We start from the raw sequence: 27,175 nt of genomic DNA on the forward strand, positions 1-27,175 counted from the left end.
CTCTGCTCCAGCTCTCTCACGTCTCTGCCAGGCACCAGACTAGAAACAAAGGTTTGCACGCTGGAAGTGGAACTGACCTCCCCACCCCCTGCCCATTGTCTGGACTGCTGTGGTTTTCTCTTAAAATCATGCTTTATTTTGCAACAGCGTTTCATTCTGACTTAGTCTAATAGATCCTTTTCTTCCCCCTTGTGAAACTGTTCTTAATTGTCCTGGCCTGGAAATAGGACCACCTGGTACTTGAGGGCAATGGTATTTAATAATTTTTATTATGCAGCCAACCCTTGAGATGGGTCTTTAGAGGACTGAACTTTGCCTCATCCCGTAAAGACTGAGATTTTTTTGAAAATCCCTTTTTGAACTCTCAGGAAGCAGTTTGGTGGAAAGCTGGTGGCTGGGTGGTTAGGTAGCTGGCAGCTGGCCCCATGTAGCCACCCCCAGCCCACTGGCCTCCAAGGTAGGAGGATGGCCAGTGTCTGGCCTCACGAAGTCTCCGATGAGTCTAGGAAAGTCTGATGTGCTCTTCATAGTAACAGACAAAACGTGGCTGACACTTAAAACGTATGGGTGGGGCAGGCATCACTGTGGTCCTGGGAGGTTTGGAAACTATGCAGCAGACTGTGGGAGCAGCTGAGGGGGCACAGTGACTCCTGACGTCCAACTTCCCCCAAGAAGCACTTCTTCAATGAAGGAAAAAAGATGGTATCTCTCTGAGCCTACCCTGTCCAAGTATGACCCCCCTGACTCTGGCCCGTCCACGGTCTATAGACTTCCCTTATCTGTGGTCACGTCGGCTGCAGTCTTTCTCCAGGAGGCCATGTCTTACAGCACAGTCCTCCAGGGCCAAGGACAAGGTCTGTTTAATTTGCTTGGTGTGGCACTAGCTACAGCTGCTCACAACAGTCCCTTAATAAAGTTTGCCGATGGCAGCGGAGCCTCGTTTCCTGGAACCAGGCTTTATGGTGCCTGCCTTGTATCCCTACAGGGTCCTGCCCAGGGCCAGCACTGGCCCAGAACTAGTACGTACTAAGTAACAGCTCACTGACTAAGGAAGATGCAACCATCTAGCTAAAAACTCCAGCCACGTTCCAGCGACAGATAAGATTTCCCTTCCCCACCCCCCATCTCCCCTTTTCCCTGGTTTGCTCTCTCCTGTAGAAGGTGCTGTGCCAACAGGTATCATTGGAGAAGTCTGGGGCTAGTGACTATGACCTTCAGAAGGACAGAAGGGAGAGAAAACATGGAATCTCCTACATTCACTGTGATCTCTCTTAATTACTTATCTTTTTCCTTTCCAGAAACAGGAAGGAAAACTAAACAGAAATTACAAGTAAAAATACTATGTAATTTTCAGGACCCAGTGCAAAGTGAAAAGGGCAGCACTTCTTGTTCAACAAGTGGGAGGGGCCACGAAAGGTAGTAAAATATAAACTTTTTTTTCTTTTTTCCACAATCTCTCTCTACCTGATGTAGTGTTGATTCTTTGCTGTTTAACATCTCTGGGCTGGTCCAGACCCTCAAGGGGCCCAGGGGCCTTGTCCTGGGACTCTGGCCATCCGAGGGGGCTGCCAGGTCCCCTCCCACCAGTCACCAGGTCATGGGCAGGGATTCTCCTCTTCCCACAGGCCCGTCTGCCCCAGGATGGGAACACCCCAAGGGATGACAACCTCCATGTGAGACATGCTTGATGCCCGGATGGGGAGTGAGTGCAAGGCTGGGCCCACTGAGCTGCCTGCTTTGTGGCCCTGATAGCCCGGGGTGGGGATAGCCACCATGCCCCACCTTGCAACACCACTAGCACAGATCCTGGCCCTCCCTGAGCCCTCCCCTAGGCCCTTGATGGGACGTCAGCAATTGCCGGGGGTGGGGAGAAGAGGTGGGGGTGGGGGACTCACGCTCCATTATCTCACTGAATTTCATTTACAAATCACGACTCAGAGATAGAATTATTAAGAAGTTCAAGACAGTGACTGCAGAGCATTAAACCCAAGGGTGGGGCCCATGGAGGGAGCGTGGGAGTCCCTGTGTAACTGCACTGGTCACACACCCCTGAAGCCAGCTCTGAGGTAATAGTGCTGATTAAGAGAAGGAATGAAACAAAGGAAAACAGACACAAAAGAGTCTCCAACTAGCTGAGGGTGCCCGATGCTCACAAATAGGATGAAAAATTAAACTTTATCACTTCACAAGAAATTAGGCTCACACCCTGCCCAAGCTAGTAAGAGATTTCTCAGCCTAACACCCCACCCACCCATCTTCTCCCTCCTCCAAAATCCTTTGGCTCCACTTGCTGTCCTCTTGAGATTCTGCCAAAGTAAATAACTCTGTGCAGTGGTTCCTAACCAGAAACGGCACCTGCCCCGGCCCTGGGGGGGGGGGGTGTCTGCAAGGGGGGAGGGGTGCACCGTGGGCGGGAGGGGCAACTACTGGCAAATAGTGCCCACGGGCCAAAGATACTAGGTGACCCACAGTGTGCTGGGCAGCTCCAAACGATGAGACCAATCCTACCCAGCAAGCCAGTCATGCCCCATTTAGAAAAACCACGCAAGGAAATTTCGAGTCACCGCAGCTTCAGTGGAAACCTGCCCATCCGGTCCTCCTCTCCTTTGTCACAGAGGCAACAACAGAAATCCCTCAAGAGTCCTGCCCGTTGTCTCAGGTCTGAGCTGAACCTACTGGAGTGTCTGCCAGTACTTAGCATCCCTCACCTACCAGTCCCATCCCTGGCCCTGAGGCCCCACGTTAAAGGCAAGAAAAAGAAACAGGGGTTTCACTGCAGGCTGGGGCCATGTTGGTCCCCACCTCAGTGAGGGAGCGCTGGAGTGTGAGGCTGGTCATTCTTCTAGACGTCCTTCATTCCCCTCCTCCCTCCCCAGCAAGCCCCACAACAGGCCGCCCTGGGAGTAGGTCCCGTGGCCACCAGGGGCTGGGAGGAGGGCTTCAGGAAATCTCCCTGCGGTGGCTACCGTGAGCCTCCAGGGTGGAAACTTAGCAAGAGTGAGATAATCGCCGGGTTTTATATATAGCACCTGTGTCTTCCGGAGACCTCAGAGCGGGTAAGAGCAGGTTTCACCACCTTCCACCACCCTAGGGGTGGGCAGAGCTCAATGGGAAGCAGCCTTTCTCAGAGCCCTGCTGGGAACTGTGGAGCCCTTGTGGGGCCCTTGTGAGGCCTACAGCAGTCTGGGTCCCCAGCCCTGCTGGTCACCGTGGGCACAGTGCCAGTCCCAGGATGAATGAAGGGTGAGCAGGTGTTCACAGCCTCCAAAACCACATGGGCAACTGAGGAAGAAGGTGAAGGCAGCTGAGCCCTCTGCCCAAACAGAGTCCCTGAGCCTGTGCATTTGTAAACAGGTCCTGCTCAGCAGCCCGCAACACACCCATTTTACAGCTGAGAAAAAGGTGCTGAAGGGACAGTGGAGGGAGTACTAGCCTGGGAAGAGGGAGAGCTGGCCTGGCCCTGGCCCCGCACTCAGCAGGCCCACCTGCCTGCCAGGCCCAGGAGCTGTAGGGCTCCTTCTGGGCTTACACTGTCTGGTCCTGCATAGCCTGCTTGAAGGACACTGCTGGCCCTGATACCTTCAAAGTAAGAAAGAACAGTGCCAGCTGAGGGGGGGTGACAATGTCAGGGAGGCAATGTCACGGTGCATCACAGAGCGCCCTGGGCTATCTGCCGAGGGAGGAAACCCACACAACCTAGGTTAGGCAGCTGTCAGCAGACCACAGGGTGGCCCACTACACCCCCTCACCGCACACCCTCCACTGCAGCCCTCCTTCAGGCACAGCATGCCCACGCCCACCTATGGCCACCTGTACACATGTATACACTCGTACACACAGGTACTCCAGCAAGACCCCAGAGATGAGGAGACTCTGGGCCTGGCTGGTTGTTCTCAGCTCTTCTGGCTGCTGGAGCCCCTACTCCCAAGTTCCCAGACTGTGACTAAATCAGTCTCCCTGTGAGTCGATGCCTGTGTCCCCCACACTCCCACCCCCCAATTTCTGCCCACCTCACTTGCCCTGGCTCCCACACTACATGGTGAGAACAGTTCAGAAACAGAGTAGAAACCAAGTTTGGAGAGAGCGATTCACTGGGGAGGGAAGTGGCCAACAACTGCTATTTTTATTTCTATTTTTCTAAGACCTCTGTGCCCCCTCTGCTGAGGGGTGACAAGGACTGCATCCTCCCCACAGGTTTCCGGTTTTATCCCATTTTAGATCCATGGCAGTCGGCCTCTGTCTCTATCTCCTCGCCCCAGGGCCTGGAACGGGGCGGCGGTCTGAGTGAGTTTCCAACAAGGAAAATGCTCCTGGGTTATTTATAAGGAGCTTGCTTTCTAAAAGCATCCCAAATGCTCTCAGTGGCTCCTGCTCACGTCCAGTGCTTCCTTCCCTCTCAGAAAAGCCCCGTAAGTTTATAGTTCACGAGGGCTGCCATCTTGCTACTTGGCTTGGGCTTAAAAGCCGTTCTCTTTACTACAGGAACAGCCAGAGAGGGCATTCCAGGTGTCAAGGTAACTACCAGGGTCCTGAACAACTACTCCCACCTCCATCACACAACCCACTGCATCCAGGCCATATTCACTTGAATCCTTTCTCCCACTCCCACCCACAACATCCTAACTCTAAAATGAGGGCCTTTGACCTGGTCCTAACCTACAAGGACCTCTCTGACTTATTCAGAGAATTAAAATCTTTTGGAATCTTGATAATCTAATTTTCTCTTTTTGCTCAGCAATTTCACACAAGGTTTGACAATAAGCCATTTTTTTAAAGCCAAGCTAGGAGACCCTCAAAGAGACGATGAGTTCTCCATCCTGGTCCATCACGGTCCAGACTCTAGGCCCATAGACCACACATCCCAGGTGTGGGCCTTTGACATCTGTGGCAGACATCAGTGCTTTCTCCCAAACATCTCCAGTTCTTCTCTAGGGCACATGGTAGGACTTGAATCCCCTGCCCCCTTAAAATTAAGTGAGGACAAGACTTGCTTGGCCAATTAAAAATGAGCAGAAGTGATACATGCAGCTCTGGGCTGAAGCTTTATGAGCCAGTACATGATGCACCACTTTCTCAGTCCCTCTGCCCTGGTGACCAGCAGTGCTCCAGATGGTGACTGCACCATCAGCCTGGGTCACAGAGGAAGGACAACACATAGCAGAGCCCACAGCTGACCAATCTCAGGTATGTAGCAGGAGCAAGAAACAAACCTTCGTTGTTTTAAGCTGCTGACTGTGGGGCTGTTTGTTACTGCAACAAAACCTAGCTTATCCTAATACAACATCTTTGATTGAAAGTAAGTATTACATAACTGCTGTGAACCCACTTTGCTGCTAAGGAAACAAGAAAATGGCAATAGAGAGGGAAGTGAAGGGTCCAGAGTGAACTGTCTGTCATCCTTAAACCTGCACTGTTTTCTCATGCTTTTGTGCATGTGGGTCCTTCTACTCTGAACATCCTTTCACTTTCTCTGCCTAAGTGAATCCCTCCAAAATTGAACTCAAAACAGCATCACCTGGAAGATTTCTCTTCCCAACAACCCCAGGTAGAGTGGCATTTGTCCTCTGCTTCCAACAGGACTCTGAATGGACTTATCCTCTAAACACATGGATACTGTGCTCAGCACCTATTACCTGGGAAGGCAGTATAGAGTTGTGGTCACCAGGACAAGCTTTACAGCAGTGGTCTTCAACCAGAGGTAATCTGACCCTCAGGGGACATTGGCAATGTTTGAAGACATTTTTGGTTGTCACAACCTGGGGGAGGTGCTACTGGTCACGAATGCTGTTAAACACCCTGCAGTGCACATAACAGTCCCCCAAACAAACAAAAAAAAATATCTGGCCTAAAATGTCAATAGTGCCAAAGTTGAGAAAATCTATTCTAGAGTAATAATGTCTGGACTCATACTCTGACTCCTATATTACTATGGTTTGAGGCACATCACTTAACTCCTCATTCAGTGCCTAACACATAACGTATAATAGATGTCAGGTTATTGCAATTTGCCTCCTCAATTGAACTGAAAATTTCTAGAGGGTGGGGACTAAGCTTTACTAATATACAGATCCCTGCCTGCCAGCATAACTTTGATACAGTCAGCACACAAAAAATGTTTCCAGATTGTATGAGAAAAGTTAGTTCACCCTTCCTTGAAAGTTAGCTAGTCGCAAATAGTAGCCAAAACCTTCTGCCTGGTCCCAAGAAGACAAAGTCTGTGCACTTAGCAAAACCTCTACTGGTTTTAGTGTCAACTATTTTATTACTTCTAGTTCACTGCAATGTATTAATGCAAATATAATATCACTCATTGACCAGAATATTTAGGAAATGAGATCAACACACACACCATCCTGGAAGAATGCAAGTTCATGGGAAATAAATTTTATAACAGTGATGCTATCTGGAGAAGTGACTGAATCAAAATGAACTACTCACCAATAGCCATAATACATTTTATTTATTCAACGTGAAACCAAGTGCAAATATCAAATTTTAATTTGAACCAGGAATGTAACAAGAGGTTTCTTTCTTTCAACTCTATTGAACAAGTTCAAACCAGAAATAAATCTAGGTTTTCAAAAAGTACCGAAGCAGAAAAGTATTCTGAACCAAACCATTATGTGATTCAGCTCTATCTTTGGTCTTGGGCCCAATCAAATGACCACGAAAATGTGCTGGAATATTCTAGTGGGCCATGGAATCATGTGGAAAGCCTGTGACCATCTACCTTCAGGAGACTGTCTCTACTGCCCGGGCTCAAAGGACCCATGTAAAACTCCTCTGTTCATTTTCCCAAAGTCCTCTAAGCCCACATGGAAAACAATTCCTTCTTTGTGACAGATTGTACAAACGCACCAAAGGAGATTCTGCAAATAGTATATACTTCATTATACCAAGGGAGAAAACAACCAGGCCTTGAAATTGAAATTGAAGGCCAAAGGATGCTTATCTTATGCGCTGTGAATTCCCACATACATCATTAGGCAGAAAAACAAAAATAAATACATTCTCAAGCAGATGTCATCTACCCTGCTTCCCAGTGGACGCCAAACTTTCCAGCAGGTCCTCAAATGGGTGGCAGTCCCATCAACAGTCAGGACCACTTCCTGCCTGACACAGGAGGCAAAAAGCAAACAAATCAACAACACTGCCAAGCAGCCTAGGGTGAAAGGGTGCGGTGCAGGCTGGTTTTAAGGAGAAAAATTACTTCCCGTCGCCACTGTTTTTAGCAGTTTTAAATTATACACACACACTTTTCTTTTTCTGTTGTTGAATTAACATAAAAAGGGAAGCATTTCTGGGACCTTCAGTATGACCATATTGCAAAACTAAACCACACAGCACAGGCCCTGCTGGGCCATGGGCCTTCCAGGAGGCCCAGAGGGAGACCAGGGGAGGAGGGGGCATGGAGACACCCAACATCTCTTCCTTTGTTTTTCCTTTTACTTCCAGGCCCAACAACACCTTTCCTTAAATACAGCACCCATGAGTCAGCCTCGGTGGGATCCTGACGAGACAGAGCTGGGAGAGGGATGAGTGTGGGTGGGGGCGCCCCGGGCCTCCTGCACACCACGGTCCCACCGGGAAGGTGGCTGCTCTGGGTCACCACACAATTTGGGGGCAGGAAGGGACCTCAGAGATGACCAAGCAACCTCACCTGAAGCCCTGCAAGGGGAATCTCACACAAGGGAGGGGGAATCGACGCCCAAGGATTTTGACCCTGTCCATGTTTTCACAGTACCCCTGTGGAATTTTTTTTCCTAAGCCAGATCATTTCACGGGAGAAGATATACAGATAGCAAATAAGCACATGGAAAGATGTTCAACACCATTCGGAAAAACAAATAAAACCCCAGCGAAACGGTCCACATTGCTATCAGAGTGGCTAAAATAAAAAATAGTAACACCATCACTTGCTGGTAAGAATGCAGAGAAAGTGGACCACTCATACATCGCTGGAGGGAATGTACAATGGTGCAGACACTCTGGAAACAGTTTGGCAGTTTCTTAAAATACTAAATACACTTACATGTGGAATCTAAATAAAAGACATAAATGAACTTATTTACAAAACAGAAACAGACTCACAAACATAGAACACAAACAAACATGGTTACCAGGGGGGAAGTGTGGGTATGGAGGGATAAACTGGGAGTTCGAGATTTGCAGATATTAACTACTATATATAAAATCAATAAACAACAAGTTTCTACTATACAGCACAGGGACCCTATTCAATATCTTGTAATAACCTATAATGAAAAAGAGTATGAAAAGAAATATATGTATATATATGTATGACTAAAACATTATTCTGTACACCAGAAATTGACACAGCATTGTAAACTGACTATACCTCAATAAAAAATTAATTAATAAAAAGCAAAAAACACTAAATAAATATACAAAAGCCTATGACCCAGCAACTGGACATCTGGACGTTCAGCCCAGAGAAATGAAAGCTTATGGTCACACCAAAACTTGTACACGAATGTTCACAGCAGCTCTATCTAAATAGCCAAATACTGGCAACTACCCAGATGTCCCCTCCTAAAATAGTTTAATCAGAGACTCCAAAGGCAAAGCTGAGGCTGAGTCCTCCGACGTCCAGGCTAAGGGACCCCTGAGAGCCCGGGGGGATCCCTCCAGCCCTGACTCACCGCCCTCCCCAGGCACTTGCACAGTGCTCATCAGAGGGCACTTTCATGTGGTGCCACTGCTGTGCTCCTCTCTAAGGAGGCATATGGCATCTTCGGGGCTTACACCCTCCAGCCTCAGCTCTGCCCACTGAGGCCACACAGAGAAAGTCGCTTCCTTTAGGTCAGAAACCCCAAGGCAATCATCTCTGGAAAGCCTGGGCCTCCCGTCCACCTGCCCCTTTGGAATAAACTTCCTCCCTTTTCTTGTCTGGTGTCTCCTAACTGAACTCAAGTCTGTAGGCAAGTAATGCAACCTGATGCACCCAATTTCAATTTAGGTGCTAATGTTGTGTTTGAAATACAAACCCAGTACAGGTTCCTCCCTGTGCCATTTAAAAGGGGCCAGAATGCCTGGGGCTGCACAGTATAACTGAATCCAGGAGCCCGTAACACTCCCTCTGGGTGGACTGAGGAAACAGGACACGTACAGATCTCTGCTCTGTACCTGCGGAGACCCATGTCCTGCAGGCAGCACTGCCCTGTCTCCTACAGGAGGAGGCAGGCAAGTCCCCAGGGCCCGGGCTTCAGAACGAATGCCCGATGCCTGCTCCTTCCCCCACTGTCAGGGGCTCCCTGCCCAGCTCCATCCACAGCAGTGAGGAGCCCTCACTTTTTATTACCCTTTTGGGTTAGGAGTTCTCCACTTTGCTCTCCACCAGGCTGGGGAGCTGCGAGGCAGCTCCAGAAGCTCACTTCTGCTGCAATTCCATCTCCTGAGTCTGTGTTTTTGTACAAAGGCCCATTCATTTAGAAGGAAAAGAATCCTCTCTTAGTTCCACCTCTGTGAACAGAAATCTGATCTTCCACCAGACTAAATGCTACTCCAGAGCAACCATTCGAAGACAACTCTCTTGCCTCCCAGATGTAATACGTCCGAGGCAACAAGCAGTCCTGGTTCCCTCAACCATCTCCAAGGCCCCTCATCAGCCAAGCATCTTCCTCTACACTCAGTACAAACAGTCCCATCTTCCTAAAGCACAGGGCCCAGAACTAAACTCAGCACCCCTCTGCACAGGGCTCCACTCTTCTCCAGGTGACAGATGATGGAAGGGGCAAGGACTTGGGAGACATGGATGAGTTCAAATCCCAGCTCTGCCACTGACTAGCTGTGCACCTGGGACTGGCAACCTCATCTGCCTGGTCCTCAGTCTGCTCACTGTAAAAAGGGGAAAATAATACATATGCCTTGCAAAAATTAAATAATTTATGGAATGTGCCAGGCATATAATAGATACTTCAGAAATCATAGCCACTGTTACTTTATTTTTATCGTGAAGCCTAAGATTGCTCGGCATTTGTAACAGCTGCACCACCACTTAATTCATGCTGAAATTTTGTTAACATTTTAACTCCCAGTGAATTTCATAAGAAATATTGCTGAGCCAGGTCCCCTCCATCCCATTCCTCATGCAACTGACTTTTTAAAACCTCTATTCAGGACTTACTTTCTCTTTTACAATAGCTGGTCATGGGGTCATACAAAACTATTTTCCGAAGTTCTTGAAATCTTCTTTCCAAAGTCAGTGTCACATGTCTGCAAACCATAGTCGGAGACCAGGCAAATGGTCTGCAGCAACGAGCCACCTGGGACATTCAGGGCACTTCCTTCCAGGGTAACCCACATCGACCCTTAGGGCCTGCTCTTTGCCGCTATATCTCTGGGAGAGATGCTCCTGCCTTTCCCTGGGAATGTGGTATTTGAGGCCAATAGTGACAGACCAAAAAAATCTAGGCCAGTCTTTAATGCCAGAGAAAGGATGCCAGGAAGAACCTGTGACCTGCAAGACTTTGTTCAGCTTCTCAGTGTGAACCAGCGGCCTGAAGTGAGGCGGGAGGCGGCTCTCCGGAGAGAGCAGGCTGATTTGAATGTACAGTGTGATACCACAATGTAAACAGCATTCCAGACGCTGCTCCATATGGCCTTAGCCTGAGATCGAAACTGATTACCGTCCTGTGTATATTTCCAGGTTGGGGCAATAAAGGAGTCACTGTCCAACGCACTCACCATCCAGACCGCCTCTGAGGTAAAGGCTGCCGCATACTAACAAGTTCTTTTCGTGGTTTTACTCCTCCCAGACGTCAGCCCCTCTGTGCTTGCAAAGTGCAAATGGAGCCTGGGGTTGGGGAGATGTTAGTGCCGGCCAGGCCTGAGACCCTTCTTTTCAGAAAACTTTGTGGCCCAGAAACGTCACAGGAAGGAGCCAACAGTTCAGGGCCTAGAAACTCTGCCCAGACTCCTAACGGCCATCTTGGGATGTGTGGACCAGTGGCAGTCAGGAAAGATGCAAACCCCAAGGGTTCACACTGCAAGCAGCTGCCCTGCATTACAACCAAGAGGGATTTCCATACCACACACCAACTGTGCAGCAAAGTAGAAGCCCGTGTTTGGCAGGTTAGGTGCCCAAGACTGTGCTGATGTCTGGCCCAGGAACAGTCTGTGCTGCTCTGGTGGGACTTGTTGCCACAGAGCCCAGCTCCTGCCGGAGCTGCACAGGCTCCCACAGGCCTTTCTGGAACTCCAAAGTGACTGGGTATGCCCGGGTCAATCCAGCTCAGCCTGGCCACCTGACTGGGTTCTCCCTCCACACCACCATCCACTCTCCCAGCCCTAGAACTGTACGACAAGCGAGGTCTGCTCAGGGCAACAGCAGAAGCAGCCGTGTGGCTGGGAAGTGCCGGGCAGGCCCTCCGTGGCTTACTCTCTGTGGCAAAGCGGGCTACAAAGACCACTGGCCTGGTCCTCAAGGCCTCAGGGAGGGTCTTTCAGCGGAAGAAAGCATCTCTTTAATCCAAGACAGATCCTGTTTTAATAAGCAGGTGCCCAGCCCACCACCAGACACATCACAGGGAAGGGATGACGGCCAATCAAATCAGACACGTGTTCAGAGACCTCCCTGGCCAGAAGAGCCACAGCTGTACAAAGTGGTGGTGTTTCTTACATATGCATATGCAAATTTCATTCTCTCCCTTATGAGAGATGGTGACTCTAAAAGACACATTAAGAAAGGAGAGGAGCCAGGGGAAGGGAGAGAAGACATGGAGCCTTCCACACCCCCAAATGCTAGGCCTCCTGTCCCTGCTTGACCTCAGCCAGTTTCCACCTCCAAAACAGAATAAAAAGAGGCTGGTCCCAGGTGAGTAACCTGACACCTCTTGCCAGCAGCTGAATATAGTGGATTGTTTTTTAAACTTCAAGTTGTGAACCCTGGTAACAAAGTGAAGCCTTTCCTGCAACTGAGAAACCTTCTTGGAAAAATAAATCCTGCTGCCTGTTTTGCCATCATCCTCGACAACTCACTGCACTTTGGGACGAGGTGACTCCGGCCACTTGGTGAAGGCAAGTCAGCCTAACAACTGGGGGAGGAGGGGCCAGAAGAGGGGCCACCTCTATCCCCGCCTGTTCTATGCCAGGTCCTTGAGCCCCATGATCTCAGTTCATCTTCACAACAGCCCGCGAGAGAGGGTCATTATATTATCCCCACACCGGACATGAAGGAACTGAGGCTCAGAGAAGTGAGGTCCCCACCAAGGTCTGGGACGGAGTGAAGGTGTGACTCCAGGTGTAGCTACCCGAGACCCCGTCTCCAGCAGACCTTCTTACTTCTTTCCTCCTCCAGCACATACCTCCTACTAACCTCAGCATCAAAGAGCCCCCAGGCCCCATTTCTGCTTCTAGAGTAAGAAGGGCACCAGCAAGCAACACTCCCTCAGGTACCCGCCTCACTTTCACCTGAAGAAAAGGAAGGACAGCGCGGGCTCAACTCAGGAAGGAGACCGCGGCTGCCTCGAAGTCCACGCGGTTGCTGTGTGTTGAGCGTTTAGTGTGTCCAGGCACTATTCCAGGCACTTCACGCAGGACCTTGTTTCAGACTCATAACCTTAAGGGTGGCATTGTCAGCCCCATTTCACAGCTGTTGAAACTGAGGAATGGAAAGGTAGGACATTTCTCTAGGGTCACACGGTCAAGAAATGGCAGAGCTTAGTCTCAAACCCAGGACTGTCCTGACTCCACACCAGGGCTCTCTCCCTGGAGGGTTCTATACACCCCCTAGCCCAGCCTCTCCCAGGGCTCTTCCAAAGCTGCAGTCTCAGTAGACACTCACTGAGCAGAAGTCCCTCCCAAGTTTTCCTGACCATGTCCCAATGATCAGTTGAGGTGGGAATGGGGGGGGGGGTGGTTCTCCTAAGGCCCCATTTTACCCTCAAAAGAGCACATTTACAGTGTAGCTGTCCAAGCACATCTTTAACCCACTAAGCGCCAATCTGTGTAGCGTTCAATGCACAATGTTAAGGCTTACAGGGGTGGGGGGGTGCCATCTTCCTTCCCAATCTCCCAGAGCCTTCGGATCCAGAATAACCCCTTCGCTTAACCACTTCCAAGACAGATAGCAAACCCCTCAAGGCCTTTACTGTCTTCAGTGGCCGCTGCCCAAATTCACATGTTGCACAACACACACTGAAGCTTCCTGCCTTTCCCACGCCAACACCAATTCATTATTTATTAACTCATATTTAATGAATGTGCTTGTTTAATGGCTATACAACTTGTTCTTGAGTTTCACAAATCTCAAGTATGTCTGTTGGCATCAGCTTTGCCTTAGAGGGCACATCCCCAAGGACGGGGACAGCATCAACTAAGCCATTCTCCTCAGCACAGGCACCTGCAGACAGATGAATGCCTGCTGTCTGGGCAGCCACTGGGGCACAACGTCCACCTCTCAACATGGGTGGCCACCAGAAGGGAAGGCCAGCTCTGTGCACAGATTTCAGGATTTAGCCCAGGGCCCGGCCATGCTTAGGAAGTGCCTGGTATATATCCGCTGAACGTGATGTCTGCTTTAAAAACTCAAGACTTTGCTGAGTTCCCCTCTTCCACTTTCCAGGACATAGTAGAGAAAACCACGACATGGTACTAGAGAAAAATCAATGTGCCCATTAAGCATCCTTGGACTCTAGATGGAGTGTAGTCTCCTCTTGATTATTCAGGAGCTGACAGCCTTTCCTTATGTCCATCACCTTCGCATCCCCACATGGGAGTGAGCAAACCACAAGAGCATGAAGTTTCATGCACAGTCCACCCTGCCCGCGCAGGTCACTCAGGCAGGAGAAGACTCTCTGAGCAGCTGAACTAGGAATGTAATCCAGACTGTCTACTCATCCCTGCTCCCCGACCTATGCTGCAATGTCTGCGTCAGAACTGACTCTTCTGTGGACATAAAGGTTGTTTTTGACATAATCCTTAGTAATTTTGCTTTCAGCAACACTGACGTGGGAATATCTCACACTGCTGCAGTGCCTGCCTTTGTCCATCCATCCTCTTTTTGAAAAGCTTTAAAAACAATGTCATAGCTGTACACTTGAAATATAATGCTCTAAGGCAACTGTAGTCAATAAAAAAATAGATTATTGTTTATAAAAAACACAACGTATACACTTAGAGTGTGCATGACAGAAACAAATAAATGGGTACTAAAGAAATAAAGAGAAAATGGGAGGGAGCAAAATCACAGTACTTATAATAAATTTAGACAGGAAAGAATATACTCTCAAAATGACTCTACAAACACTATCTCATTTGAGACTCACAAAGACCACATGATGTAGGGAGACTATCAGTATACCCATTTTACAGATAAGGATACCAAAACCCAAAGAGGCCAAGTGCCAAATCTGAGAGTCCTAGTCTTTCCAGCACACTGCACTCCCAGAGCGTGCCCAGTAAAGTTCTCAGAGAAGGCCCTGAGTCTCCTAACTTACTTGGAATTAGTGAGATGCTGGATACCAATGAGCGCTTAATGCTCTGACTATGATGATGATGGAGAAAGGGAGGGAAAGGTTTCAATGGTCTCATACAGACTAAAATATCAATTATAACGCATTTCAAATGTCCCTGACGTTAGCACATTTTATATCTGCAAGGATTTTTCAGTAGTTTCTCAAACCAGTGTCTTCCCAACCTTCCAGCTTTAACACACAGCAACCAAATTTCCTACCCTTGGCTTAGCAACCTGAGTCTCAGGATTTGCTGTCCTAACAAAAACCTGGCCATGTCTTAAACTCCTGGCTGCAGCTGGATTTTCCACTTGGCATTGTTAAGAGATTAAACTGTTTATCTCATTGTCATCCACAGGCCTTTTCAGTTTCCTGCTAATAGGTTCAGGTTAGATAAGGATTACAGAAGTGATACTCCTGAGTCCCTCCCCATTCCTTCCCATCTTTATGAGGTATATTTTACTAAACCTACTCCTCAGATAGCTAACTTGCAAAAAGAAAATCCTACACGTCCATGCATAGCAGAGGATTAGCCAAACACCAGCTCCTACACGACTGTGGAAGACGCACTTAACACGAGATCTGGCTGAATTACACATTTTACGACTCAGTCATCAATTGCCATAGAGAAGAAGAAAACAAATTGAGCTGAGCCTGGAAAGAATGTCAGCGAAACTGGAAAAACACTTGCTGGGAACTGCCTGGGGGTGCAGTGACCTCCCCCAACAGCCCGTAACTGCTGGGGTCCCACCAACTCGCAGCATACCAAGAGCGATTGCGGACTGAGCTGGGGGATGGCCGGTCACGGGAGCACCAAATCCCTTGTCCTGCCGCAGGCTGAATACTCCCTGTAGGGTATGAAAGTACTAAGCACTGCTAATATAAAACATATCACAGCTTCTTGGGAAACAGTACAGTTTATTCATTCTGATTAAATGGATTTGGTGGGGGCGGGCAGGATGTCGAGGACTCATTAAGAGGGGTAAAGAAAGAAAACTGCTGTCAAAGCCCCAAAAGCCCAAGGCAAAAAGTACCTCATGCCTGCCCTCCGGATGCATTAAGACCAACTTTATAAACCTGAGCAAATGGACCCGACTCCCCTTTCAGCGAGTTCTGCTTGGCCAAGGCCAGGGCCTGACCCTGCGTCATTCACGTATCAATCATGTCTCTGGGTCAGATAAACCCTAATCTTAGTCACCAGGGTCAATGGAAATAATCTCAAGGCCTTTGTCTGAGATGCTGTCTCATTTTATTTTTCCCTTTCCACCCAGGATCTTACTGCAAAGGTAAAATGCTAGGATAACAGTGACCTTCAAGAGGGAGGATTCTCTTCCACTGAATATTCACCAGCCCCAACCCCTCCGCCCCAGGTTGAGTGAGAAGTTTTTTCTACTTCTCCTGAGATGGAAAAATAAAAACATATCCTCCCCTTCCACACTTTCCACTCCCCCCCATTAAATCATACACAACTATGAACTGCAGAGGTCCACTCTGCTCGCTTACTGTCTGAAGCTCCTGCTTTTCGGTTACTTATTCAACTTATCAGCTGGTTTGGAGCCAAAAAGAAGTAAAAAATTCAGGAAATAAAAAATGCAGTATTGACTAGTGGCCAGAAGAGATACCTTTTGCTGAATGGGTTTCCAACAAGTCAATAAAAAAATGCCCAAGTGAAGCTCTACAGAGGGGAAAGATCGGATCTGTAATAGTGAATTCTTAATGGAACTGTTGAGAAACATGCCAGACAAGGTGGCTAAAAGCCTGCGTGTTGCTTCCCAGTGAAATGATGACCAGGAATCATTCCCCATCAGAGACAGCCCGAAGGGCCTCACCTTCAAGTGAAAATATGAGTGGCCTTCCCAGCACAAACACTCAGCAAGAAGGTGTCATCACAACCTTGTTCCTTGGGCCTGTAACGGTGTGTATTTCTGCCACCAAGCTAGTCCCCTCTGTGTCTCTGATCTCCAGCCCCACAACTGAACCAAAGGAAACCATACTAGAAAACAGAGACAGAAGGCAAGGCTGGCCTTTTTCTCAATATTCCATGAACTACACCTCAGGAAACTGTTGTGGTCCCACAATAGCAGGTGAATTCACAGGTAGCCTATGAATATCAGTCTTGGATAAATTAATTTCACTCCAGCCATCTTGGCTGTTGCAGCATCGTTTTCTGGGATTATACTGAGATGAAAGTGGCATGCAAACAAAAGCCTAGAGTTGCTACAGAGCATTTCTTCCAAGGGGCCCAATGAATTATCTAAAGACATGCCTCACCAGTACTTGAGATGTCTCCTAACTCCACCTCCACTGTTAACTGAGCCTCTACTATGTGCTAGGAGCCTGTCGAAGCACTTTTATAAACACTGCATCCCTGAACTTTAATCCCCCACCCCGTAAGGTCGTGCCTCCTCTCCCCATTTTTCAGAGGGCTTGCAGGCCACATACAGACTGGGATTCTACCCAGGTCTCCTAAACCCAGGTCTGGCACCCCTACCCTATGGCAGAAAGGCCAGGAATAAGCAATGAGCTTATCTTGACTGTTTCTTTTTTCCCTTTCTTTGTTCCTTCTTTTCCAGATGACGCAACAGTTTTTTTATGTGCAGACAATGCAGCAGAGATATTGTCTCATTCATTCATTCATTCATTCATTCATTCACCCATTCCTATAACAAACGTTTTAAAAACATGTCCTATGTTTAAAGCCAAGGTGGATCTCCCCAGGTGAGTAAGAAGTTTATCCACTAATGTTTTTTAAGTTAAAAGAAAAATATAAACACAGGTCCTGTGATTCTATCGAATACCCTCTGGCCTCACTTTCCTCACCTGTAAAAGGTGGATTTTGGAGGAAATGAGCTCTAAATCCTCTCCCAGACCGAGATTTGCATTATGATAATTATGTAAACTATAGAAAAGATTTTGTTTTTTAAATTCTAAGAACAGAGGCCTAACTTCCTAATGAGATCATGTTTATATTTATAGTGTCTTTCACCCTTGGAAAAATGAATGACCAGGAGTCTGGTGGGGAATCACAAAATCCCAAATATCCCAATGAGAAAATGGCAGTTGGCACTCTACATGGCTTTTCATGTTACCAAAGAGTTCACGCCTGGGTTTGCTGTGATTTTGTAAACATGAGCTTCCTCAATTCATGAAAAATATATTATTCACAATGCCAATTCCACCTAGTCAGAAAAAAAATCATTGCAAGGCACCCTCATCACGGATTGGAGGGCACCACGTGCATAACCTACAATGCCAAGATCTCATCTCTTATCAAAACCCAGAGAACCTTCCACACTGAGGGTATGTCCACAACACAATTTAGAAGAGTTCCTGAGTTAATTCAGAATCACTGATCACTTGCAAACTACAAAGTTTTTTCAACCAGGATATAAAATTCTTTCCATTAAATATTTTAAAATTCTACCTTTAGATAACTAAGTTGAAACCTGACAAAATAAAATAAGCCTAAACAATGTTATCAACCTTCCCAGGAATACAAATAAACTACAGAGAACTAATCTAATCTGTAGCTACATTTAACAGGTATGTGCCAACAAAATCAGAAAAGTGACTCTCGCTAAAAGCAAAAGTTCTGAAAATGATTTATGTAACACCAGAAATACATTTCTCTAAAAGCAGCAGCCCACCAGTTTAACACGTTTTTTTCTTGCTAAACCTAAAAGCTAGGTAAATCTTGAGCCGTGTTTTTGTAATGCCTAAACATTCTTTTTTCTCTATAGGCCACCTTTTATTTGAAAGGATTTTAAGCTGGATGAATTGTTTTTATCTTTGATAAAACAAGGTCTTTGAAGTGATGTTTTGGCTCTGCATTGGTTTCCAAACTGAACTAGCTGAGGGAGCCAAAGCCCTCAGATAACAAAATGCATTTTTCATTTTTCAGGTTAATGTTCCAGCATCCTGCCAGCACAGCCTCTAATATCAGTCTAATTACTCATGAAAATCTTGGGTCTTGTCCTGATTTATTTTGATGATGCTTTTTCGATGGGAAATCGCAAAGAACCGTTCTTCCAGTAAAGAGAACAGAGGCAGATTGGTTAATGGGTCTTACGTAAAAGGACACAATTAAATGTAACCAGTTTTGGCCTCAACTGCCCAAGGTCCACCCCAAAGAAATCTTGTCACATTACTGGACACCCTGATACACACTTCACATACACCAGGTCTTCAATCAAATGTCTGGAATTATATAGTCGCCGAGAGTTAGAACTTGACAGGCCCCTATGAGATCATCCTCATGCAGAATGGACATTCTAAAAGGAGGAATCTTGAGCCAGAGCCACAGCCTTTGGAGCCCTTTGCCTGAGTCTCAGTTTCCTCCTCCCTGAACAGATCAGGGTAACACCCAGAACCTCACATAAATGACGAGGTGTCCTCCCAGATCTGAAAGGTACTGAGGCCTTGCCAGAAAGATCCTCTCCACACACCTGAGGGGGAAGGTGTGCCATCTTAAAAAAAACAGCATACCTAAACTCATAACCCCATAAATCTGGGCCTTCAATATTCTCTTCCAGAAAAGAATTTTCCACTTCTAAGTACTTACCACCAGATACATTTCTTTTAAGTATCCTAAGGCTTTTAAATTTTAATTAGGTTTACCACCAAATAAAAATTTCACACTTAAAAAAAAATCACAGAAAGCCACTTTAAACTGTTTGAATTTCTTTTTTTTACTGTGCATAAGAATTAGTTTTTTACTTTAAAAAAAAGACAACAAAACTAGTCAATACAAAAAGAAAAATTAAAAGAAACGAAACTCTAATGGCCCTTAAAAAGTAGAATCAAGAAGATTCTGTGTTATATTTCTTTTTATGTCCCCGAGGTAATTAGGCCAGCATTTTGTTTTGGTTTTTACACACATAATTGATACTACAATTTTGGAATCACTCAATAAAATCTCCTCTTTAAAGTAAGGTCCATGCTTATTTTAATTTAATACTCTAAACCTGGTGTTTCAAAGCCCTGTTACTCTTAAATGGAATAACAGGGGGAGGTAAAGAACAGCTGATGAATTTCAAGTTGTCTCAAAACACAAATGACAGAACATCATCTTTGCTCAGCGCAATTCACTTCTGTTCAATTTCAGAAAACAGTAAGTGTGAACGTGCCTGAATTTCAGCCCTTGAACACAAGGCGTGTACTACAACCACTTCTGAGCAAACTTCAAGCATCTGATCCTTTATAAACAGACAGGCAAGTGCAAAAACTTGCAACCTTCAATTTCAGGGACAGGCATATCTGTCCAGCTCATCTGAAGCCTGAAGCGGTAGGAAAGGCCTGAAGCACTTTGCCTGTTTCTGAGGATGTCTTTACAGCTCCTCCCCACAGAAACAAATGAGCAAAAGAGCAGGCCAGCCTTCTCACACCCCTTCAGTAAAAAAAAGGCCTTTGCTACTTTCTATAATCTAAGTGGCTAAATAAGTTTCAGAATGCATTTCCAAACAACTTGCTTCTCACTTAGTTTTTAACTAGAAGGAAGTTTTCACATCCCCTATACTGGCTCTGGGACTTACTAAGCAGGCAGGGAGGCCAGACATCAGGAGAGCCAACAGAGCAGCCAGGCTGCAGGCCGTCACCTCCACCTGTGCACACATCACACACAGGGTCGCTGCTCCACGAACTATCACTCCAGGCATGAAGGGTTTAACCCTGCGGAAAGACAGAGCAGCACAGAAATATTCCTCCATGTGGGTCTGGGGGTCAGGGGTTAGTTGTGTGACTGTGAGGCTGAACGTGCAATTTCAAACCTGTGTTAGGAGTGTGCATTGGCACGTGGGGCGGTGAGGGTGAGTGTGTGTGAGGTCGTGTGCACCTTAGTGCAGTGCAGCCGGGTAGACAGAGCAGTACAATCCAGAGAAGAGAACAGAGCACCAGTCCTAGAGTCTCAGACAGCACTAGCTCAAGTTTTATCTATAAAACACCGAAAAGCCTAGCCAAAAGGCCCAGTCGATCAAGACGTCTGGCCTTCTGTAGACAAAATATCAATCTCAGGTAATCAAGTGACTTTTGACCCAATGGGCAGATGTTTCGGTGTCACAGACAAGACTCCACTGCAACAATCTGTGCAAGAAAAAGAAAATTTGGCTGATCATGCAAGCACTCAACCATAAGCTCAAAAGTCCCTAGGATCCCATAATTTCCAGTTGGTTACCCACCCTTCCCCCACATACAAACTCCCAATCAGTGTCACGTGATGCAGAGTGAGGCTGGCAGGGGACTTTTCCCTGGCCCAGCTCTGTGGGTGTCTGAAACCCTGTTTAGAGGAGGGAGGTTGGCTGGACAACCGACAGGCCTCGTTCCCACCGCTGGACCTGTCTGCTGACTTGAGAACACCACTCAACCCTCTGGTTTCTCAGCTGGCATCCCTCTGGCCGATGGAAAAAAAAAATATTATCACCTGTCATTTTTCATCTCCCCTTTAACTCACTTCCAGACAAGAGCCCTTTTCAAACAGTGGGACACACAAACTGCTTTGAGAACCAGCTAATAGGAGTTGCTAATCCACCACTAGAAAGGGCAAATGGAAAGTTGGAGAACAAGTTAAAGCAACTTGGCTGCAGCAGCTTGCTTCAGGGTTTAAAAAGCCAATGGGAGGAGTGGAACAGAGGACCATCTCGTTCACCAGGCCTTTCACAGCCAGCCAGAAGGCAGAGAAATCTGGGCTATGCCTTCAGTGAGAAGCATTTTCCACCTGCCCTTTACCATTGTCCCCTTCCAGGTCGATCATCCCTCCTCTCAAGGTGGTGTGCCCAAGCCAGATGCCCTGTGCTAGCCACAAGATACCAAGCTGATTGGGGCCAGATTTTGCATACACATTTGCCTCCCAATCATCGGCAGAAAGGACAGTCTAGTGAAAAGAAATGCCTGGTCTTCAAAAATTCAGAATGTGATTTCTGAAGTGGGCGTCTGACAGAAACATGCTTTGGAGTCCAAAATACCTCATAGAAGAATGTAGAGTAGAAATACAAAGTTCTCAGTGGTATAAGTTATTGAGGTACTGTGAACAGTACTTGATATTCAAGATTAAATCAGAAGACTACCTACTACAATAAAATGCAGACTTTCCCCCAAGGTAGCACAGGAACCCCTCATACACTGAACTAGGAAATTCCCCATACTCTGGAAAAGCTAAGAGAAAGTCCAGACCTTTTCAGAAGTACGAGCTTCAATGCTTACGTCTTCCGTAAGCTACTCTGATCCTCGTAAGAGTGAAAACAGCCTAGGACTGAGACTAACCATGTACAGAAGTAAACCCCTATCGACTGCCATAGCCAGAACAAGATGTCAGGATGCTGAATCACAAGAGATGCACTTGAAAACATACCTGAAATGTACCTGTACTAGCCAACAAGCATATTCATTAGGAGGTATCTACCCTAGAGATATCACCCAGATGCTTATCTCAGGTAATTCAACCTAATATAACATTCTGTTATTAAAGAAACATCTGATTAGCTCAAAGCATGGTTTTCACTGTAATTCATACGTTAAACTGGCCCCAGAAATATTGCAACGTCCTGAAAATTTACTGAGGCTAGGTGGTTCTTTACCCTACAGACCGGCCACAACCACATCTACAGGTTTCAGGGCCCTGTCACAGAATCACATCACTCATTTTCCTGGCCTATGAGTAGAGGCTGAGTTGATTCGATGACATCGTTGTCAGTTTTCCTCTGCCTAAATGAATCACAGAATTAAGTGTTTCACCTGAGCAGACAAAGCCACACTCAGCAGCTCTGTTCACTATCTTTGGAGATTAATCAGGAAGTTTTGGGTAATACTCGTAAATATTATCTTCCCAAGAAATGAGTGATGACTTACCAGAGGTACCTTTAAAAAAATGCTTTTTTAAAAATGTACATGGAAATAGCAACAGAAGTGACTCGAATTCACTGTCCAAGCTACAAAATACAGTGCCAGTGCCTAGGCACATCCCCTCAACCCTAGCAAACACACCTGGAGAGAATTATGGGTTGTGACTGCCCCAGGGTCCTGATCAGAGTCTTCATGAATCAGAAAGTAAAAAAAAAAAAGAGGGGGACACATGGGGTATGAAAGCACCACAAGTTCTAGAAAAATCTCAGGGCAAGACTTACCACTCTGGGCTTCTGCTGGTCTAGAGTATGTAGGAAGGCAGAGTTGGGGTCCAGGCAGCGCTCAGGGTCACTGGAGATGTCCTCCTCTGAATCTTCATAGGAGGAGGAGAAGCCAGTGGAGGAGGCAGAGGAAGAGGACAGTTTCCTCAGTGGCAAGCTGCCCTGAGGGCTTCCCTGCGCCTCCTCCAAGGCCCCATCCTCCTGGGCACCCATGTCTGTAATTATGACGGCAGGTATATTGCTTCGGCTGCAGGCCTCTCTCAGGGAAGGCTTGTCCTTCTGATCTGGCGAAAGCCGCTCTGGGCTGGGGTGGACATCTCTGTCCTGTGGCAGACTTCCCCAAGTCCCCTCTGATTGCACCCTTGTGCCACACGTCCAGGCCAGCCTGGCTTCTTCCATGGGGCCCAGCCAAACCCTGGAGCTCCCAGGCTGCACACCCACCTTGTCCCCAGGAAGGCACTGAGGTTCTTTCAGATCTTTTGCTGCTTCCCAACAGGGCAAAGGTTCCAGCATTTCACCAGAAGCAATCCCCGCCTCCACCTCCCAAGTCCCTGGCTGTGCTGAGCCACTGCCTCCAAGCAAATCCAGCATCTGAGACCCTTCATCCACTCTGCTGGAGGGCAGCAGAGACTCCCTGACCACTACGTCCCCACTCTGGGTCCCCTTGGGGCCTATGGAGCCCAGGTGTCCAGACTGCCTGAACCAGCTCTGGGCCTCAGAGGGCTCCTCCAGCCTTTGCACGTCCACAGTCCTCTCTGGCCTTTTGTCCGTTTCCAGCGCCCCAGAACCCAGCAGGCCACAGGGCAGATTTCCTTTCCCCACCTTCCCTGGGGGGTCTCCACTGTGGGGCCCGCCTCTCTCTGGGGCTGGGCTTGTCTCACCGCCCGGAAACTGCCCCTGACTCTCAGCCAGGGCCTTCCGGGGGTGCACACCCCCGAGCTCCTGGGCCCTCTCAGACTGCTCAAGGAGGGCAGGGTCGTGAGGATGGTGTGGCCCAGCGGATGTGGCTCTCACTGCCACTTCTGTGGCCATTGCTAAGTTCACTCGGTCCAACCCTAACAAGGGAGCCTGGCAGCTCTGAGTTCCCAAAGGAGGAGAGAAACTCTTGTCAACTTCCACAGCAATGGGTGAGCCACAGTGGGATCTGGCAGGTACCCCCTTCTCCATTCTCACCGAAGCGGCTGGACCCTGAGCACCTGATCCTGACCGGGCGGCCGGGCAGGGCATGGGTGTCACTCCCTCCTTGTCCTTCGAGAGGCACAGGCTGGGCGCCCCTCCTCTCCTCCCCGAGTCGGCCCCTGAAGTCTCTGGACATTGTTCCCCCCAGGACTTTGTCCTCCGCTCCTCGCTCTGGGCCAGGACCCGTCCTGGGGGCTGACTGATGCTGCGGAAGGGACACGGCGAGGGCGAACGAGCTCTGCCCAGACGCGGGCTGCGGGGCGCTTGAGCCGCGGAGCTCTGCGCCTGGATGTGCGCCTCAAACATGCCCACTTTCTGGTTCACCTGTACGTTCTGCAACTCGCGCTGCAGGATTCGAAGCTTCCTCTTGGCCTCCTCTGGCCCGGGAGGGGAAAGGGTACCGGTGGTCACCACCTGCTGCCCTTCTCTTCTCAGGCGACCCGCCCAACTCGGGCTGCCCACGCTGCTGCCGCTGCCGCTGCCGCTGCCGCTGCCGCTGCTACTATTCAGCCTGCGCCGACCACTGCGCCAGCCCGGGGGACTCCCGGGCTCTTCGGGCGACAACGACTCGGCTGGGGGGAAGAGGAAAGAGGTGCCAGTCCCGGGGCTGAAAACGCTGCCGCTGCCAGGGCTCAACGCGACCCTCCGCGGCGGCGGGGGCGTCTCGCTGCTACTGGGCCGAGGGCCGCCGCCGCTCTTCACCTGGTTGGCGCTATTCATGATCACCAGGCTGTTAAGTGCATAGCAGTACATAGCCATAGTACTGGGTCTGCCGCGCTGCCCGCCGCCGCGGCTCCCGTTCCGGCTCCGCCGCCGGCGCCTCTTCCTCCCGCGGCTCCCGGCTCAGCCCCGGAGGCCCGGCAGGCGCGGCTCCGCGCGCAGATGGGATGGCATGGCCTGGGCGCGGGGCGGGGGGGAAGACCACGGGCTCAGCCCCCGCCCAGAGCTCCATAAACAACAGCGCCTCTGTGGAGACACAAGGAGAAAAGTCAGGACCCCAGAGGGCCAGTGCAGGGGACCGCTAGGGGACTAGGACGGCCCCGGTCCGCGGGACCCCAATCTGTCGGGGATCGGGTGCACTGGACGTCTCACCTACAGGGACTGTGCGGCACGGCGAGGACATAAGCCCTGGGGACGTCGGTCGCCAGCGCGGCTGTGGGTATGCGTTTTCCGAGTGCATTCCCACCCCTCACCCCAGATGGTGACGCGCTTGGAAGTCCCTTCGAATTCCAAATTCTGAGATTCGTCTCCAGAGCCACGCGGACGGGCGGGGGACGATGTACAACTACTCGATTCCTAAGCGTGCCGTGCGCGGGGCGCGGCTGATTCCGAGCTCTCTGAGAGCGAGGACACCCGCTCCACCGACTCTGGGTTCCCTCGGCTTTGCAAACACTGGTTATATCGGGTATGATGGGGCAGCCCCCGCCCTTGGGGCTCAGGATCTCCCCGCTCCACCCTCTCTGACCACCAAGGACTGACTCGGAGGAACCTGAGTGGGACCTGCCTTTCCGGGCCGCTGCCTGCGCCGGGATCTGGGAAGGACCCCTGCATGCCTGCCGTTTACCTTCTTGACCCTGGCCGTGGGGCTGTGTCCCTCGGCCTATGATGGCCAGGGAGCGCGGCGGGGCTGCAGCCGAGGCATTTTTCAGCACTGGCCTTGTCGCCGGTCCCCAAACAAGTGTGTTTTGTGAGTGTGGGCGCGCCTGCGCGCGCCCGGGGCCGAGGCGCTGCGCGTCCCCTGTACCGGAACCAATACTCGCCGCCCCCTGCTGTCGCCCCTCGCGGAGGGGTGTGTGTGTGTGTATGGGAGTGTATGTGTGTGTGCGCGCGCGCGGAGAACTGCGTGTGTGTTTGTGTATACACACGCGTACAGCGAGTCCACCCTCCGCACACCCTGTGCCCGAGGACGCCACTGCCTCTGTGGGCTTCGGGATCCGCGCCCACTCCGAGTAACTCCAGGGCGTGCGTGACTGCAGCCAGCGGGAACCCCGGCTCTGCAAACCTCCCGGCGCCGCGCTCTAAGCCCCGGGGCGGCGCGGCCGAGTGCAAAGCTTCTCCGCATCCTGGGTAGCCTCGCCCGGCGCCAACCCAGGCGGGGGGACGCCTGCAGCGCGCCGGGGGAGGCGTCGGGGAGCCAGCGGCCCGGAAGGCGAGCCGCAGAAACGCCGAAAACTCGTCTCTCCCTCCTCTCCCCGCACCCCTACTCCCCGCCACCCTCCCAAATCAAATCCCCCTTGCCAGTCTCTCCGGCCCACCTCTCGGCGCTTTTTCAGAAGCCGGAACCCTCAGATTCGCTACAGAGCAGAGTGAGGGGAGAGAGGGTTCGGAGGCGAGAGCCATTAAAAAGCCGCCAAACTTACCTGCAGTTTCTCAGATTCCCGGGTCCTGTACAGACTACATGGCCCAGGGACGCAGACTTCGTAGGAGAAAGATGGCTTTAAAAGTAAAAAAGCTCAGAAAGGGTTTCCTCACCAAGCGATGGAAGACAAAAAAGGGGAGTGGGAAAGATGGGGGCGAGCTCCTCGGCAGTGGATCCCGGCGATCCCGGCGGTGGCGACGCCGGCCGGCCCTGCACACCCTTCTGGGCCGTGGAGATACTACCCCTGTCAGTGTCTGCTCCTGGCTACTTCACTGTTTGCTCAATGTGCGATTAAAAGGGGGGGGGGGGGGCGGGGGAGGAGGGAGGAGAGAGAAAGGCGGGGGCTTGGGGGAGGAAAGCAGGAAGGAAGTTGTGAGCCCGTCTGGGGTTGAACTCAGCGGAACAAGTTTTTCTTTTCTTCTTTTTTTTTTTTTTTTTTTTCTATTGCTTGGCAAGACCGAAGGAGGGAAACACTTTAAAAAAAAAGTTTCCATTGTTAGCTAACAACAAAAAAAAAGCCTTTTAACTTTTGCGGGTTAAAGATATACGATCCATTTTCCACCCCTCCATCGAGCCTCGTTGATGGCTAGCTTTATGAAACTTTTTTGAAAAATGTTTTTAATAAAGTTTGAGTGTGCATTTTAAACAGAGCTGTGCATTTAAACATGGGTATCTTTTTAGCATATAAAAAACGGTCTAAAGCCTTATAGAAACGGTTTGTGTTCTTGTACACAAATATGCAAATTCGAAGAAGGCACTTTGTGGGCACCTCGTTGCAAAGTTGCAGACTTTTAAATGCATCTCCGTTGTATTTTGGAAGATTGGTTGGGCTGTGAACTGTTGATGGTTTTGCAGTGCAATTGCTAGTTGTATAAACACGCCGTTGGAGTTGCACATTTTTCTGTTACTAAATGCACACAGCAAAAGTGACATAAGCATATTTTGCACTTAACTCTCAAAATTATTTTAAGAAAAAGGATAGTCCTGAAACTAAGAAGGCCTGAGACCCCTTGCTCAGTCTCCTGAAGCTGGGTCGTCTTCAAGAGACT

General features: G+C 49.1%; 1 protein-coding gene across 5 annotated transcripts in view; it reads right to left on the reverse strand.

Annotated features, from left to right (window-relative positions):
- Positions 1-26,425, reverse strand: part of ITPKB (inositol-trisphosphate 3-kinase B) — a 96,499-nt gene extending 70,074 nt beyond the window's left edge. Inside the window, exons 1-3 of one of the 5 annotated variants that reach the window (XM_074351700.1) lie at positions 26,128-26,425; positions 22,589-24,733; positions 20,034-20,141 (exon numbers count right to left, since the gene is read on the reverse strand). In XM_074351700.1, coding sequence (XP_074207801.1) covers positions 20,136-20,141; positions 22,589-24,526 — 1,944 coding nt within the window. In that variant the 5' untranslated portion in view covers positions 24,527-24,733; positions 26,128-26,425 and the 3' untranslated portion in view covers positions 20,034-20,135. The other 4 variants (XM_074351699.1, XM_074351696.1, XM_074351697.1 and 1 more) reach the window with 4 other exon arrangements.
- Between the last annotated feature and the right edge of the window lie 750 nt (positions 26,426-27,175).

This window comes from Camelus bactrianus, chromosome 23 (assembly GCF_048773025.1).
Source record: "Camelus bactrianus isolate YW-2024 breed Bactrian camel chromosome 23, ASM4877302v1, whole genome shotgun sequence".
Lineage (NCBI taxonomy): Eukaryota > Metazoa > Chordata > Mammalia > Artiodactyla > Camelidae > Camelus > Camelus bactrianus.